At 34.6% G+C, this 17,847-nt stretch overlaps 1 protein-coding gene and 1 long non-coding RNA gene across 3 annotated transcripts in view; both read left to right on the top strand.

Moving 5' to 3' along the window:
- LOC132565294 (2-aminomuconic semialdehyde dehydrogenase-like) overlaps positions 1-15,072 on the top strand; it is a 32,938-nt gene extending 17,866 nt beyond the window's left edge. For both annotated transcript variants that reach the window (XM_060229933.1, XM_060229934.1), the window contains exons 7-10: positions 7,684-7,855; positions 8,930-9,043; positions 13,397-13,492; positions 13,766-15,072. In XM_060229933.1, the coding sequence (XP_060085916.1) occupies positions 7,684-7,855; positions 8,930-9,043; positions 13,397-13,492; positions 13,766-13,912 (529 nt within the window). In that variant the 3' untranslated portion in view covers positions 13,913-15,072. The remainder of the gene's footprint in view (positions 1-7,683; positions 7,856-8,929; positions 9,044-13,396; positions 13,493-13,765) is intronic.
- Positions 15,073-15,185: 113 nt separating this feature from the next.
- LOC132565298 (uncharacterized) lies at positions 15,186-16,112 on the top strand. The gene is made up of 2 exons (XR_009554921.1): positions 15,186-15,338; positions 15,495-16,112. It is a non-coding gene; the product is annotated as an uncharacterized LOC132565298 (long non-coding RNA).
- The last annotated feature ends 1,735 nt before the right edge of the window (positions 16,113-17,847 follow it).

Raw genomic sequence — 17,847 nt, 5'->3', positions numbered from 1 at the left:
ATTTTCATTACACTCAGAGCTATCCTTCCAAACACATTTTAATATTATGAACTAGATACAATTTGATAATATAATACATAAATAGAAGGAAGTGTCTTCCGGTTAACTCATTTTCTAAGCAAAAACAGCTATCTGTTATATATACAATATAATTATAATATTTTTATGAAGACTTACCTCCTTCAAACAGAAAAGCATATATCCCATGCACAATAAATCCTGTTATTTAATCGATAACTTTTAGTATTGACTATTGTTCAAGGAGAAAAAACACTATACTAATGAAATCACACGTGGAAAATATTTGCCACTTCATCAAACAGGTCTGATTGTTTTCTTACTCCTCCACACTCAGCGAACACTTTCCCATTGAAATACCAGGCATTGTCAACTTTAGGGTTTTCCTTTAACCGTTTAACAAGCAACACATTGTCTTTGGTAACATCGTCCACTATCCTGATTGTGTCGGTAAGGGTCTTCTTCTTCCTCATGACGGAATTCCTCACTTCCTTTTGCCAAAATTTTGCCACAATCGGCTTGGGCTTGGTAGGGTCCCTTCCTGGTATTCTATGGATCGCCACAATATCTTGAGGAGAAATCAGCTGAGTATGTAGCTTTCCATTAACCAACTCACAGAAGTCCACAGCCAGATTCCTCTTGTTCTCATCCTCTTGGGAGTCTAGTTCATGTCCATAATTTTGATGTTGTTTCTCCGACTATACTGTTCGTTGTGGTTTCCCTTTTGTACTCCATCTTCAGCAAGCTTTCTTACTTTTATCACCTCAGCCTTTAAGTCTAGAATTGTGTCCAAGTTTTCTTCCTGAAATCTTTTAAGTTCATTTATTTCTCCTTCCTTGTCTCTGATGTTTTCCTGAAGCCTGTAGTTATGATTATTCATTCTGTCCATGTCCTCTCTCAACTTCTCTGTTTTCAGTTGAACTTGTTGCTGTATCTGCAGGTCCATGGTTTTTTTCATATCTTCTCTCATCTCTTCAACAATGGTATTTACAATATCTGTGACAAGTTGTTTGAAGTCTGATTTCTTAACAATATTATTGGATAACGTTTTGAAATCTTCCTTTTTTACCACATTTTTCAGAGAATTTCTAATACTGTTTAGCTCTTCCTTCAGTCCTTCTTCTGCTCTCCCTAAATTCCCCATAGAGGACCTAGTCGCCATGTTTAACACTCAACAATATCCACAAGAAAGTAGTAAGTCTGTGTATACTATAAGTCTATACAGCTGGGCACTATACACTGACCACAGATGTCCACAGGTAAATCAGGTGAGTACTTGTCACTTTAAGAATTTGGGAAAAAAACCTCAAAAATCACAGGTTTGAATCTTCAAAACCATAAATAGTCCCACATATCACTAGAAAAACATCTAATATCAGTGCCTGCCAAAAATCCAAAGTAACTAAATCCTGTAAAAGGCACTATATCTGAAAAATACTGGAGCAGTACCACACAGGTGTTCACTACTCGGCAGCCATGTTGATCCCCATTTTTTATGGTGTCCCCCTGATGCTCGTGTTTGCAATGACCATGTAATTGGTGACTTTCTGAATCCTTCTTTGCAACTAGATCTGCAAATGAGGGAACCCTTAGCTCTTTATCTTTAAGGAAGAGCTAATCAGGTTATCAATGACCTTGAACTAAGCCATTTCCTTTCCGCTGGTGCTCCAACCAACACAGACATAGATGTAGACCATTTCGGAAATGAAGAATTCAAAGCATGGATTTGTTACACACTTGAACAAATGCAGCAAATCCATAGAATTTGCTCCTTACACATCAAAAGAGGATCATGTTCCTCTACATTCCATGCTTTGTTTCTTTTCTGGGTTAAACTGAAGACCAATATTTCATGGTCTCAACTCGGTGTCTTGTGTGGTCTGACAAAAAAACAGTATGTGTCTTACACATTTGATAGTGTCTTAAAAGCCTTGAGCCAGACCATTATGTCCCGTTAGCTTGGTCCAAGACACATTACCTGCAAGGACGCTAAGTGCCACAACACTGCCTTTACAAGATGTTTCTATGGGGACAAAGTATATTTATGTCCAAAAAAGTGCTGATCACCCCCTTCAAAGATCCTCATAGTGTGGGCAAAAGAAGCACAACTATGTTAAATTCATGAGCATTGTCTTTCCAGATGGTTATGTACTAGACACTATTGGGGCTTTTTATGGCAATGAAAATGATGCAAATATCTTGACAAAAATTCTTGGAACAGTTGAGAACTTGACCTTGTGGCTCAGTGAAGATGACTATGTGATTGTTGACCGTGGGTTTAGGGATTGTTGGGGCTGCTGCGAGGTTCAGGGTTTTCTGTGTACATGCCATCCTATCTTCTGTCAGGTCAGACACAGCATGATACACTTACTGCCAACGAGGACTGCCAGTATACTTAAGTCAAGATGGGTTGTGGAGAGCTACCATGGTCGACTGAAACAGTGGAAAGTGTCCAGAGAACAAATCAGCTCAAACTACTTCCTTAGTGTATAGAGGAACTGGTTAAAGTAGCTACTGCTTCCTTGAATGCTGTACGTGGACCAATTTATGTGTCCACACCAGAGAGGGACTTGAGGGACTGTCGCCTTGCTGAGCGAATGCAATCCTTTTTGGCTCTGCCCAACACCTTAGCCTCAAGGGTTGCAGATGAACCTGACCTTTCTAGGCACCACAACAAGGTCCACTGGTAGAAACTTGATGCCTATCCAATAGTGTTTCCAGTACTGGATATGGAATATTTAAAAACCGTAACCTGCGGATCATACCAGTTGAAAGTAGCACCCAGATATATTGCTGAGCATCTGACTCCTGCTGGAGACTTTAAAGTTTGGGTCTATCAGCATGATGAAAATCTTCTCAAAATCCATTCAAGGCACAAATCACAGTGAAAATACAATGTTTGGATTGTGTTTGACAGAATTGTTCAAGATGACCCTGTCAAAGATTACTACTGTGTCTGTCCAGCAGGCAAGTGAACCGTTGGAATGTGTGCACATGTTGCATGCATTTTGTATTTCGTGGGCCATGATCAGCACCAAGATCAAACTAACCCAGTCCATGCAACACTCAAGTTCAAACAAGCAATCACTTGAGCAGTTCTGCTATACTAAAATGCAAAGTAATGTGCTGCAACTGTTCTATCTCTTAGTAGCTTCTCAAAGTGCTGCAAATTATGGATCGTAACTGACAAAGGCAAAACCCGTCGCTATTGCTGTACATAATCTATCTAATAAGGTCACTTTATTGACCTTCATCAAAAGATTTGTAGAAAGCTGCTAATTAAATCTTCAAGTTGTGAAACTTGCACAAAAAAGTCTTTATCTTAACAAATTTCATTTGTTTGACCTTGAACAGAGGTCAAGTTCAGCAATGTTAACCAAACTAATACAAATTGACATAACAACCACCTTGTCAAATAGCAAGACCTTACAGACTTTTGGTTATTAAGCTGTCACTAACGAAAATGAAAAAAAAAAATCAGAGTTTCTTGGTTTTTGTAAGCAAATGTGAAAAATGACAAATTTACCGGTTTTCGTTTTATCCAAGAATCCATCTTTTGAAAGATATCATCTGTGGCCAACTTTTAAGCAAGTATGAAAGTAAGACTGGTTTCAGAAGTATGAAAATTGAAGTGTCCAAAATAGTACTTTTCTCAAAAGTAAGGACTTTTTATATGGTTTTTGGCTGCATTTTTCAACATAAAAGAAACGTTACTCCTGAAATAGTGTGATATGTGGTATCAAAATGTTGGTTGGTACAATGTGCACACATTAATGATGTAATTTGATTGGAATTGCCTTATAATAATGCACTAGAAGGAATTACATAACAACTACTTTAACACCCACCAAGGTGTTAGTCAAGGAGCTCCCATTTTATAAGAAATCAATTCCGAGACTAACTTTTCCGTATTTAAGCTTCTGATACCCATATCTATTTATGGTTATCATATTTTGAAATTCCAAGTGGGGACTGATGCTAATGTTAAATTCCCATATATGTTGACCCAACCTTTAATGATGAGATTTCTGTGTCTCCTGAACAGTAAAAAGAAGCCTTGTACCAGTTCAATCATGTATTGACATGTTCAGGAGCTGAGAACTGGTTGTCTAAGTTAGTCATCACCAAGATATTAACTGAATTTCTCTCTAACTAATCCATGGACATTATAACTTAATTCGGTGCCATTTTTTGTTCCCATAGCTGTGTTTTTTTGTATCATTTTTTTGTAGATGGTAGTCTAGAAGTTGCGGGTTGATGCAATCCTGTAGACCCTTCAGAACTGTTTTGTTGGCCACAAACTCCTTCAGTAATTCAATATATTTCTGGCACGTATGTGCCCGAATGCTTAGTTTATGATAAGCTTTGAAATAGGGTACCAATGTAGCTGGAAGGTTGACCCTATCCTTGGTCCCTTCCACCCTTGGTCTCTTCTTCTCGGAGTAACTAGTTGTATCTTCGGTATTAAACTGGGTTGGAAACTTAAAGGAGAATGTGTCAGTTCCTTCCTTAGGCATAGTTGGTTAGTGGGGTCGGTCCTAAGGCGGACTTTGTGTTCCCTTCGATGGATCCCTTGAGATACAGGGGCTCTAAATAAAAAACTTAGTAGGATTTACGTAGTAGAGCCAACGCCGTTCATGTTAGGTTGGTTTGGTGTTAGGTTCCTTTACTCTTCAGCTGGATACACGAGAGTATGCAGGGTGATTGAGCAATAGAGAATATCAGGTATAGAATGTCAATCACAACGGGTTCCGAGTAAGTTTTGATAATTATTAACCGTCATCAGGACGACAATATTACAATTGTTTAGGATTAAAAAACTATTATTCCCATACCCTATTCCATAAATACTCTACAATCACATTATGACATATCATCGCAAGCACGATAACTCTCATACTTATTACCCCTCTTGATGAAGCGGTCATATAAAAGTAAACATTCTTGCTCGAAATGTACCGACACTTTTTCTAGGTGTCTGGGAAAACGGATTGCTCTTATTAGGTGTGCCGGGTGACAACTATTGTGATGTTAATATAGTATAAAGTAATAGATTTGTATACAGTAATAGATTTACATAGTAAAAAGTAATAGATTTGTATACAGTAATAGATTTACATAGTAAAAAGTAATAGATTTGTATACAGTAATAGATAAACATAGTAAAAAGTAATAGATTTGTATACAGTAATAGATATAGTATAAAGTATATAGTATATAGTAATAGATTTGTATACAGTAATAGATAAACATAGTATAAAGTAATAGATTTGTATACAGTAATAGATAAATATAGTATAAAGTAATAGATTTGTATACAGTAATAGATAAACATAGTATAAAGTAATAGATTTGTATACAGTAGTAGATAAATATAGTATAAAGTAATAGATTAGTATAAAGTAAACATAGATTTGTATACAGTAATAGATAGATATAGTATATAGTAATAGATTTGTATACAGTAATAGATAAACATAGTATAAAGTAATAGATTTGTATACAGTAATAGATAAATATAGTATAAAGTAATAGATTTGTATACAGTAATAGATAAACATAGTATAAAGTAATAGATTTGTATACAGTTATAGATAAACATAGTATAAAGTAATAGATTTGTATACAGTAGTATAAACATAGTATAAAGTAATAGATTTGTATATAGTAATAGATAAACATAGTATAATGTAAATGAGTTGTATACAGTAATAGATAAACATAGTATAAAGTAATAGATTTGTATATAGTAATAGATAAATATAGTATAAAGTAATAGATTTGTATACAGTAATAGATAAACATAGTATAAAGTAATAGATTTGTATACAGTAGTAGATAAATATAGTATAAAGTAATAGATTTGTATACAGTAGTAGATAAACATAGTATAAAGTAATAGATTTGTATACAGTTATAGATAAACATAGTATAAAGTAATAGATTTGTATATAGTAATAGATAAACATAGTATAAAGTAATAGATTTGTATAAGTAATAGATTTGATAAAGTATAGTATAAAGTAATAGATTTGTATACAGTAATAGATAAACATAGTATAAAGTAATAGATTTAGTATAAAGTATACAGTAATAGATAGATAAAGTAATAGATTTGTATACATAGTATAAAAAGTAATAGATTTGTATACAGTAGTAGATAAACATAGTATAAAGTAATAGATTTGTATACAGTAATAGATAAACATAGTATAAAGTAATAGATTTGTATACAGTAATAGATAAACATAGTATAAAGTAATAGATTTGTATATAGTAATAGATAAACATAGTATAAAGTAATAGATTTGTATAAGAATAGATTTGTATACAGATAAAAACATAGTATAAAGTAATAGATTTGTATATAGTAATAGATAAACATAGTATAAAGTAATAGATTTGTATACAGTAGTATAGATAAACATAGTATAAAGTAATAGATTTGTATATAGTATATAGATAAACATAGTATAAAGTAATAGATTTGTATATAGTAATAGATAAACATAGTATAAAGTAATAGATTTGTATACAGTAATAGATAAATATAGTATAAAGTAATAGATTTGTATACAGTAATAGATAAACATAGTATAAAGATTTGTATACAGTAATAGATTTATAAAGTATAGATTTGTATACAGTAATAGATAAACATAGTATAAAGTAATAGATTTGTATACAGTAATAGATAAATATAGTATAAAGTAATAGATTTGTATACAGTAGTAGATAAATATAGTATAATAGATTTGTATACAGTAATAGATAAACATAGTATAAAGTAATAGATTTGTATACAGTATAGTATAAAGTAATAGATTTGTATATAGATAATATAGTATAAAGTAATAGATTTGTATACAGTAGTAGATAAATATAGTATAAAGTAATAGATTTGTATACAGTAGTAGATAAATATAGTATAAAGTAATAGATTTGATTTGTATACAGTAGATTTGTATAGATAAAAACATAGTATAAAGTAATAGATTTGTATACAGTAATAGATAAACATAGTATAAAGTAATAGATTTGTATACAGTATAAAGTAATAGATTTGTATACAGTAGTAGATAAATATAGTATAAAGTAATAGATTTGTATAAGTAGATAAACATAGTATAAAGTAATAGATTTGTATACAGTAGTAAACATAGTATAAAGATAAATATAGTATAAAGTAATAGATTTGTATACAGTACATAGTATAAAGTAATAGATTTGTATACAGTAGTATAAACATAGTATAAAGTAATAGATTTGTATATAGTAATAGATAAACATAGTATAAAGTAATAGATTTGTATACAGTAGTAAAAGTAATAGATTTGTATAAGTATAGATAAACATAATAAAGTAATAGATTTGTATATAGTATAGATAAATATAGTATAAAGTAATAGATTTGTATACAGTAGTAGATAAATATAGTATAAAGTAATAGATTTGTATACAGTTATAGATAAACATAGTATAAAGTAATAGATTTGTATACAGTTATAGATAAATATAGTATAAAGTAATAGATTTGTATACAGTAGTAGATTAACATAGTATATAGTAATAGATTTGTATACAGTAATAGATAATTATAGGAAGGCTTATCTGCTGAAATTACAAGTTTTTTTGTATATTTATAGAAGATCTGTTTCTTTACAGGAAGTTGAAGGTAGGAAACCCAAAAGAGGACAGTAGCTTCATGGGTGCTTTGATAAGTAGGGAACATCTGGTGAAGGTGAAAGGTTATGTGAAGATTGGTGTAGAAGAAGGAGCCACCATTATGTGTGGTGAAGGAGTAGAGTCACTAGACCTGCCTGCTGAAAATAAGGAAGTGAGTGTTGCTATTTATCTGTCTTGTAGTTACAAGTGGTACATGGGATTACTAAAATGACCCAAAATTTAATATTACAGCCTTAGAAGCTGAACCTTGTAATTAAAGGCCCTTGATTTAACCGTAAAGCCTTGTAAAATGTAAATTTAGTAGTAGAGCCCTTAATTGCCCAATATTTAATGATAAAGCTCTGGAAAAAGTCCTAGATTTTTAGCCCACCATCTGATGATGGTGGACTATTCAAATTGACCTGTGTCCATGGTCCGTCATCGGTAGCCCATCCATTTGTAAACAATTTTTGTTTTGTATTTCTTGAGAAGTACTTAATGGATCTTTGTCAAATTGCATTTGTAGGTTCCCCTTGATCCCTAGTTGTGCCAGTTTGATTTTGGGACTGATCAGAAAAACAAAATGGCTGACAGACAGCCATCTTAGATTTTTACTTCGAAAGATTGTTATCGCTATTTCTTCAGAACTACAGCATAGGTCTTTCTCAAATTTCATGTGCATGCTTTCCTTGATCTCTAGTTGTGCCTGTTTGATTTTGGGACTGATCAGAAAAAACAAAATGTCTCACAAGTTGCCATCTAGGATTTTGACTTTGAAAGTTTGTTATCACTGTTTTTTAAGAAGTACTCTATAGATTTTTCTCAACTTTAATGTAAAGGTTTCAATAGGTCACTAGTTGTGCCTTTTAGAGTTTTGGACTAAATAGCAGACAGACAGCCATCTTGGATTTTGCCTAGTAAAGATTGCTATTCCTATTTTTTTTAAGAAGTTCTGAATGGATATCTCTCAAATTTCATACAAAGGAATGTTCAAATTACCCAAATCAATGAAAATGCCTTCAATTTAAACCTAAACAAAAGTGAAATTTTAACCTCCAGATGTGTTCTTTCAACAATCTTAAGTGTCAGAATTTGTATGGTCAGTATTTATTTCCTAAAGACATTTTCATGCAGATTATATTTGATGTCTGCTGTGTCATCATTAAAATGATGACTTTTGTTATTAATTTGTAAAATTAAAAAATAAATCATAACCCATCACTATTTATCAAACTTTCTCTTACAGGGATATTTCATGAGACCAACTGTTATAACAGACCTGAAGGAAAATTCGCGTCTACTGAAGGAAGAAATCTTTGGTCCTGTCACATGTGTGGTGCCTTTTGATACAGAGGAGGAGGTAGGTGTGACATACATTGTATATATGTAGTTTTGTCTGATACAGAGGAGGAAGGTGTGACATACATTGTATATATGTAGTACTGTCTGATACAGAGGAGGAAGGTGTGACATACATTGTATATATGTAGTACTGTCTGATACAGAGGAGGAAGGTGTGACATACATTGTATATATGTATATGTCTGATAGTACTGTTGTATATATGTAGTACTGATACAGAGGAGGAAGGTGTGACATACATTGTATATATGTAGTACTGTCTGATACAGAGGAGGAGGAGGAAAGTGTGATATACATTGTATATATGTAGTTTTGTCTGATACAGAGGAGGAAGGTGTGACATACATTGTATATATGTAGTACTGTCTGATACAGAGGAGGAGGACGTAGGTGTGACATACATTGTATATATATAGTACTGTCTGATACAGAGGAGGAAGGTGTGACATACATTGTATATATGTAGTACTGTCTGATACAGAGGAGGAGGAGGAAAGTGTGACATACATTGTATATATGTAGTACTGTCTGATACAGAGGAGGAAGGTGTGACATACATTGTATATATGTAGTACTGTCTGATACAGAGGAGGAGGTGTGACATACATTGTATATATGTGTGTCTGATACATGTGACATTTGTATATATGTAGTATCTGATACAGAGGAGGAAGGTGTGACATACATTGTATATATGTAGTACTGTCTGATACAGAGGAGGAGGAAGGTGTGACATACATTGTATATATGTAGTACTGTCTGATACAGAGGAGGAAGGTGTGACATACATTGGTGTGACATGTGACATTGTATATATGTAGTACTGTCTGATACAGAGGAGGAACATACATTGGTGTGACATACATTGTATATATGTAGTACTGTCTGATACAGAGGAGGAGGAAGGTGTGACATACATTGTATATATGTAGTACTGTCTGATACAGAGGAGGAGGAAGGTGGTGACATACATTGTATATATGTAGTAGTCTGATACAGAGGAGGAGGAATATGTGACATACATTGTATATATGTAGTACTGTCTGATACAGAGGAGGAAGGTGTGACATACATTGTATATATGTAGTACTGTCTGATACATTGTGACTTATATATATGTAGTACTGTCTGATACAGAGGAGGAAGGTGTGACATACATTGTATATATGTAGTACTGTCTGATACAGAGGAGGAGGAAGGTGTGACATACATTGTATATATGTAGTACTGTCTGATACAGAGGAGGAGGAAGGTGTGACATACATTGTATATATGTAGTACTGTCTGATACAGAGTATATATGAGGAGGAGGAGGTGTGACATACATTGTATATATATGTACTGTATATATGTGATACATAGGAGGAGGAGGTGTGACATACATTGTATATATGTAGTACTGTCTGATACAGAGGAGGAGGAAGGTGTGACATACATTGTATATATGTACTACTGTCTGTCTGATACAGAGGAGGAAGGTGTGACATACATTGTATATATGTAGTACTGTCTGATACAGAGGAGGAAGGTGTGACATACATTGTATATATGTAGTACTGTCTGATACAGAGGAGGAGGAAGGTGTGACATACATTGTATATATGTAGTACTGTCTGATACAGAGGAAGAAGGTGTGACATACATTGTATATATGTAGTTCTGTCTGATACAGAGGGGGAAGGTGTGACATACATTGTATATATGTAGTACTGTCTGATACAGTGGAGGAAGGTGTGACATACATTGTATATATGTAGTACTGTCTGATACAGAGGAGGAAGGTGTGACATACATTGTATATATGTAGTTCTGTATGATACAGAGGAGGAAGGTGTGACATACATTGTATATATGTAGTACTGTCTGATACAGAGGAGGAAGGTGTGACATACATTGTATATATGTAGTACTGTCTGATACAGAGGAGGAAGGTGTGACAGGTGTGACATACATTGTATATATGTAGTACTGTCTGATACAGAGGAGGATGAGGTGTGACATAAATTGTATATATGTAGTTCGAGGAGGAGGAAGGTGTGACATACATTGTATATATGTAGTACTGTCTGATACAGAGGAGGAGGAAGGTGTGACATACATTGTATATATGTAGTACTGTCTGATACAGAGGAGGAAGGTGTGACATACATTGTATATATGTAGTACTGTCTGATACAGAGGAGGAGGGTGTGAGGTGTGACATACATTGTATATATGTAGTACTGTCTGATACAGACGAGGAGGAAGGTGTGACATACATTGTATATATGTAGTACTGTCTGATACAGAGGAGGAAGGTGTGACATACATTGTATATATGTAGTACTGTCTGATACAGAGGAGGAAGGTGTGACATACATTGTATATATGAGTACTGTCTGAGGAGGAAGGTGTGACATACATTGTATATATGTAGTACTGTCTGATACAGAGGAGGAAGGTGTGACATACATTGTATATATGTAGTACTGTCTGATACAGAGGAGGAGGAGGTGTGACATACATTGTATATATGTAGTTCTGTCTGATACAGAGGAGGAAGGTGTGACATACATTGTATATATGTAGTACTGTCTGATACAGTGGAGGAAGGTGTGACATACATTGTATATATATGTAGTACTGTCTGATACAGAGGAGGAGGAAGGTGTGACATACATTGTATATATGTAGTACTGTCTGATACAGAGGAGGAGGAAGGTGTGACATACATTGTATATATGTAGTACTGTCTGATACAGAGGAGGAAGGTGTGACATACATTGTATATATGTAGTACTGTCTGATACAGAGGAGGAGGAAGGTGTGACATACATTGTATATATGTAGTACTGTCTGATACAGAGGAGGAGGAGGAAGGTGTGACATACATTGTATATATGTAGTACTGTCTGATACAGAGGAGGAAGGTGTGACATACATTGTATATATGTAGTACTGTCTGATACAGAGGAGGAGGAGGAAGGTGTGACATACATTGTATATATGTAGTACTGTCTGATACAGAGGAGGAGGAGGAAGGTGTGACATACATTGTATATATGTAGTACTGTCTGATACAGAGGAGGAAGGTGTGACATACATTGTATATATGTAGTACTGTCTGATACAGAGGAGGAGGAAGGTGTGACATACATTGTATATATGTAGTACTGTCTGATACAGAGGAGGAAGGTGTGACATACATTGTATATATGTAGTACTGTCTGATACAGAGGAGGAAGGTGTGACATACATTGTATATATGTAGTACTGTCTGATACAGAGGAGGACGTACATTGTATATATGTATATATGAGGTGTGACATACATTGTATATATATGTACTGTCTGATACAGAGGAGGAGTATATATGTAAGGTGTGACATACATTGTATATATGTAGTACTGTCTGATACAGAGGAGGAGGAAGGTGTGACATACATTGTATATATGTAGTACTGTCTGATACAGAGGAGGAAGGTGTGACATACATTGTATATATGTAGTTCTGTCTGATACAGAGGAGGAAGGTGTGACATACATTGTATATATGTAGTACTGTCTGATACAGAGGAGGAAGGTGTGACATACATTGTATATATGTAGTACTGTCTGATACAGAGGAGGAGGAGGAAGGTGTGACATACATTGTATATATGTAGTACTGTCTGATACAGAGGAGGAAGGTGTGACATACATTGTATATATGTAGTACTGTCTGATACAGAGGAGGAGGAAGGTGTGACATACATTGTATATATGTAGTACTGTCTGATACAGAGGAGGAAGGTGTGACATACATTGTATATATGTAGTACTGTCTGATACAGAGGAGGAGGTGTGACATACATTGTATATATGTAGTACTGTCTGATACAGAGGAGGAAGGTGTGACATACATTGTATATATGTAGTACTGTCTGATACAGAGGAGGAAGGTGTGACATACATTGTATATATGTAGTACTGTCTGATACAGAGGAGGAAGGTGTGACATACATTGTATATATGTAGTACTGTCTGATACAGAGGAGGAAGGTGTGACATACATTGTATATATGTAGTACTGTCTGATACAGAGGAGGAGGAGGAAAGTGTGACATACATTGTATATATGTAGTACTGTCTGATACAGAGGAGGAAGGTGTGACATACATTGTATATATGTAGTACTGTCTGATACAGAGGAGGAAGGTGTGACATACATTGTATATATGTAGTACTGTCTGACTGATACAAATGGCTTTTCTTGTTGCTTTTGTCATACATATTTTTATACCAGACAAGTTGAAACACAACTGATCTTGAATGATTTAGTGAGAATTAACTGATTCTTGTTTTAAATAAGCACATTCTATTTTCCTGTTAGGCCATTGTAAAAGCCAATGATGTACAGTATGGACTTGCAGCCACACTCTGGACCCAGGATGTTTCTCGTCTTCACAGAGTCTCCAGGAAAATACAGGTACTTCACACCTCTATTTGTTACTTTGTAAATAATTTTATATCAAGTCAATGCTCGCCTGAAAATTACAGAACTGCTCTATCTTCACAGCATTTTTATGGAAATACAGGTGACACTATTTAGTCGACAGTTTCTGGAAAACGTTTTTAATGGAAAGCTTTTTTTACTGTATTCCTACCATCCCTTAGGAGGATAGCGTTGCTCATGTGTAAATAGAGATAGGGTGTCGTGATTACCTCCCTTGGTGGTAAATTGCCTGTTTTCCTGTTTTAGGCTGGCACGGTTTGGGCCAACTGCTGGCTTGTACGAGACCTCAATATGCCGTTTGGAGGGATGAAGGATTCAGGGATAGGACGAGAAGGTTGTGTGGAATCCATGGATTTCTACACTGAGCAGAAAACAATTTGTATTAAGTTGTAACACATTGGAATTTGTTGTTGAAGCAGTTCTTCACATTATTAAAATAGTGCTAGGGTTAAAACAGTCAACATATTAAGGCTTATGATGTGTGTTTCATGCCTCATTATTCAAACGTAAGACGTTTGTTATATCAGAATATACATGTTAGGATTGAAAAGTCTGTTGTTATTGTGTAATAATGTTTTTATTTACTTTTTTTATAAAAATGTTTGACATAAAATCGTGTACACTTAGGCCAAAATGATAAATGTAAGACATTTATAACATGGTAGCAGTATTATATTGTAAATAAACCAAATCAAATGTAATATTTTTATATATCACATGATTTCTTTGTTTTTTCTATGAATATGCCAATATCCAATTTTTACATATTACAGGTTGTCAACTGATTTCTATGTTCCTATATTTTCCTCTATTTCAGGAAATTTGTCACCGATAAATGTAGAGATTGTAAATATTTCTTTGATATGGCTTTTGGCTTCTTTATTCTACAGGTTAGAGAATTCTTCAGTCTTTATGATATGTGGTTTATGAAACTCCTCACAAATTTTCCAATTAACTCCCTAAAAGCTCGCTGCAATGAAAAATTTTTTTTTTATTTGTTTCATGAATTCACTTATCAAATGGAAAGTCATGTAAGATTCTGTACATTAGAATGTAATTATATTATATGTTGTGATATCAGGTTTACAAATGCAATAAAATGACATATCACACTCCCAGATTGCATAGAGACCTCGGTCATACGGTGAACAGACGTTATACAGACCTCGGTCATACGGTGGACAGACGTTATACAGACCTCGGTCATACGGTGGACAGACGTTATACAGACCTCGGTCACGTTGGACAGACATTATACAGACCTCGGTCATACGGTGGACAGACGTTATACAGACCTCGCTCATACGGTGGACAGACGTTATTGAGACCTTGGTCACGTTGGACAGACGTTATACAGACCTCGGTCATACGGTGGACAGACGTTATACAGACCTCGGTCATACGGTGGACAGACGTTATACAGACCTCGGCCATACGGTGGACAGACGTTATAGAGAGCTCGGTCATACGGTGGACAGACGTTATACAGACCTCGGTCATACGGTGGACAGACGTTATACAGACCTCGGCCATACGGTGGACAGACGTTATAGAGAGCCTCGGCCATACGGTGGACAGACGTTATAGACCTCGAGCTCGGCCATACGGTGGACACGTTATAGAGAGCTCGGTCATACGGTGGACACGTTATACAGTTATACAGACCTCGGCCATACGGTGGACAGACGTTATAGAGAGCTCGGTCATACGGTGGACAGACGTTATACAGACCTCGGCCATACGGTGGACAGACGTTATACAGACCTCGGTCATACGGTGGACAGACGTTATACAGACCTCGGTCATACGGTGGACAGACGTTATCGAGACCTCGGTCACGTTGGACAGACATTAATTAAGATTTTTTCATCAGTTTTACACTGAATGTAATTGGTATATAGCTTTAAATCAGCAAGATCTCAGGTGAGTTTGATGGTCATTTTTAAAAATCTGTGGACATTTGCTAAATTTATAGGATTTTAGATCCTTTAAAATAGAAATTTTTTCTGAATGACTTGTTTATTTACTTACTAGAGTGTTGATATAAACCTTTGATATGTTGCAAAAAATGCCTTTCACTTGAATGTCTTAGTCTTCATCTCTGCTTAGCCTTCATCACGGCTTATTGTTGGGGGCATATTGTTTCTCAAGCAGATAATTTTTTCTGGTCTTAATGTTCCTCTAATGAAACACCTGGTATTTCAAGGACTCGATTCACAAATCTGAGATAAAAATGAAAGCATGTGGAAGATTTTACCTAATTGTTAGAATTATCAGTATTAATCTGAAGTGTTATATTGTAATAAACATTTCAGTGTGTGTTCTATAGTCTCGTTTGACCTTTTTGTCTTACATGTGCCTTAAATTTCTTTTACATTCCTGTACCTATGTATTATGTAAGCATAATAAACTTGATTCAAGCTAGGACATATAACACTGTCAATCTAATTACTAGGTGTATGTCCCTGGCTTGATGAACAAGAGGGTTGAAAGGATGTGTGGATGTAGCATGACTTTGGGTTGGGGTTAAGATTGTAACATTACATTTATAATAGATAATTGGAATATAAAATAAACCGTATGGAAAAAATAATTCTTACTTTTGTTTGTTTTTTTTTCAACACGACAATTCATCTGAGTAAATGTACAGTTGAGTTTAGACTTATCTTTACACTCTAGTTCACTTCTAGTGCACCAGGAAAAAACTTCAGACTACAGGTAAACTAAAAGTGCACAATGGTCCATACAGGTGATGTGAAAGAATCCCTGATTTATAATGAGTTGAGATCATGGCCTCCTGGTGTTTCAGCCCAGAGACAATACAACCCAAGGCTGTCTGTGGTTTTACCAGCACAGCTGTAGAGAGATACATTTTTTGTGCCTTGTATTACAGTACTACCAGTTTGGTACCACATCATTACAGATATTGAATAAATATAAAAAATGTATAATTATTAAAATGAAACATAATTTTTTTAAATTGAAAATATCTCATTCAAAACCTGCGGTAACTGCTGTTTATAGATGAAAGTGTATGCGTTATTATCCCTTTATTAATGAAATAAAAATATTATATTTGATTACACAAAATGAGACTTAAATATGCATGTAATGTGCCGTCATGTGATCTTATATCGGTAATTATAATTTATATTTTCTTGGCAACGGCAAAACCAACAATTGTTTGAAATTTAGATAAGTATATGATTTACTTAGGAGATATTTGTTAATATTAATATTAATCACTTTCTTAAACTGTGTATTCTTACATTCCTTACAGTCTCTCCACATAATTCAATCTTCAAATATTAGGTATTACTGCATTATTTCGTTGTCGCTAGGATCCAGAATCAGCTCAGTGGTTGCCAGCGTCCCCACTTTCCTTCCCTTCCCAATCTTTTGAAGCAGTATTGACTGTATTACAGGTAAAATGGTAACATCTGGCCACTTTGACCAATCCACAGTGCAATTAACTAGCCCCCAAACAATTTAATTAAAAGAGTCAACAATTTCACTTTTTTTCGTCGTAATACCGTCTGTGGTGATATGGAAGCTTGTCAGAATTTCTGAAAACAACAGGTTTTTTTGTTCATATTTACCTTTATATTCCATCAAAGACATATATAACACCGATATATACGTCTCTGATTCCATGCAGCAATATAATTGTTTTAAGTGTTCAGCAGTTTCAAGCCCTTCTTAGACTCAGAGAATAGTGTCGTCAGCATAAATAACCAAAACAATGATTTATCACTTAATTCAACACATTCGTTTATATTTAAAAGCAATTCATTTTCAAAATCATTAATATAGAAAGATAAAGGAAGGGAGATAACCCTTCACCTTGCATAAATCTTTTTTGTGTGGTCGAACAAGGTAGATAACTCTGATTTGTATTTTACTCGCGACTTAACTTTTTCGTAGATAGATTTAATTACAGTGTACATTTTGCCATTAATGCCAGTGCTTCATTTTGCACTAAATATACATCCCTGATAACACTATGCAAGACAAAAATAGCATTGGTTGTCCCGAAACCAGGACGGAACCCAAACTGGGTGTCTTATCTGACATTGTGGTTATCTGACCACTCTAATATTCTGTTATTAAGAACAGAAGTGAACAGCTTTGACAGACAACTCACTAAGGTTATGTCTTTGTATAACATCATCAGTATTCCCTTTTTTATGAAGAGGGATTTTAACACCACGTTACTAACTTTCTGGAAAATTTACTTTACCCAACTGTGTATAAGATTAATGACAGTCTCACTGGTACTCTTTCATTGAATTGAACATTGTACAGGTGTATTAGCCCTCCTGTGATTT

Source organism: Ylistrum balloti, unplaced genomic scaffold (genome assembly GCF_031769215.1).
Source record: "Ylistrum balloti isolate Yb309-2 unplaced genomic scaffold, AGI_CSIRO_Ybal_v1 Utg369712, whole genome shotgun sequence".
NCBI lineage: Eukaryota > Metazoa > Mollusca > Bivalvia > Pectinida > Pectinidae > Ylistrum > Ylistrum balloti.
The sequence above is the reverse complement of the archived record's forward strand: the minus strand, read 5'-3'. Positions and strand labels throughout refer to the sequence as shown.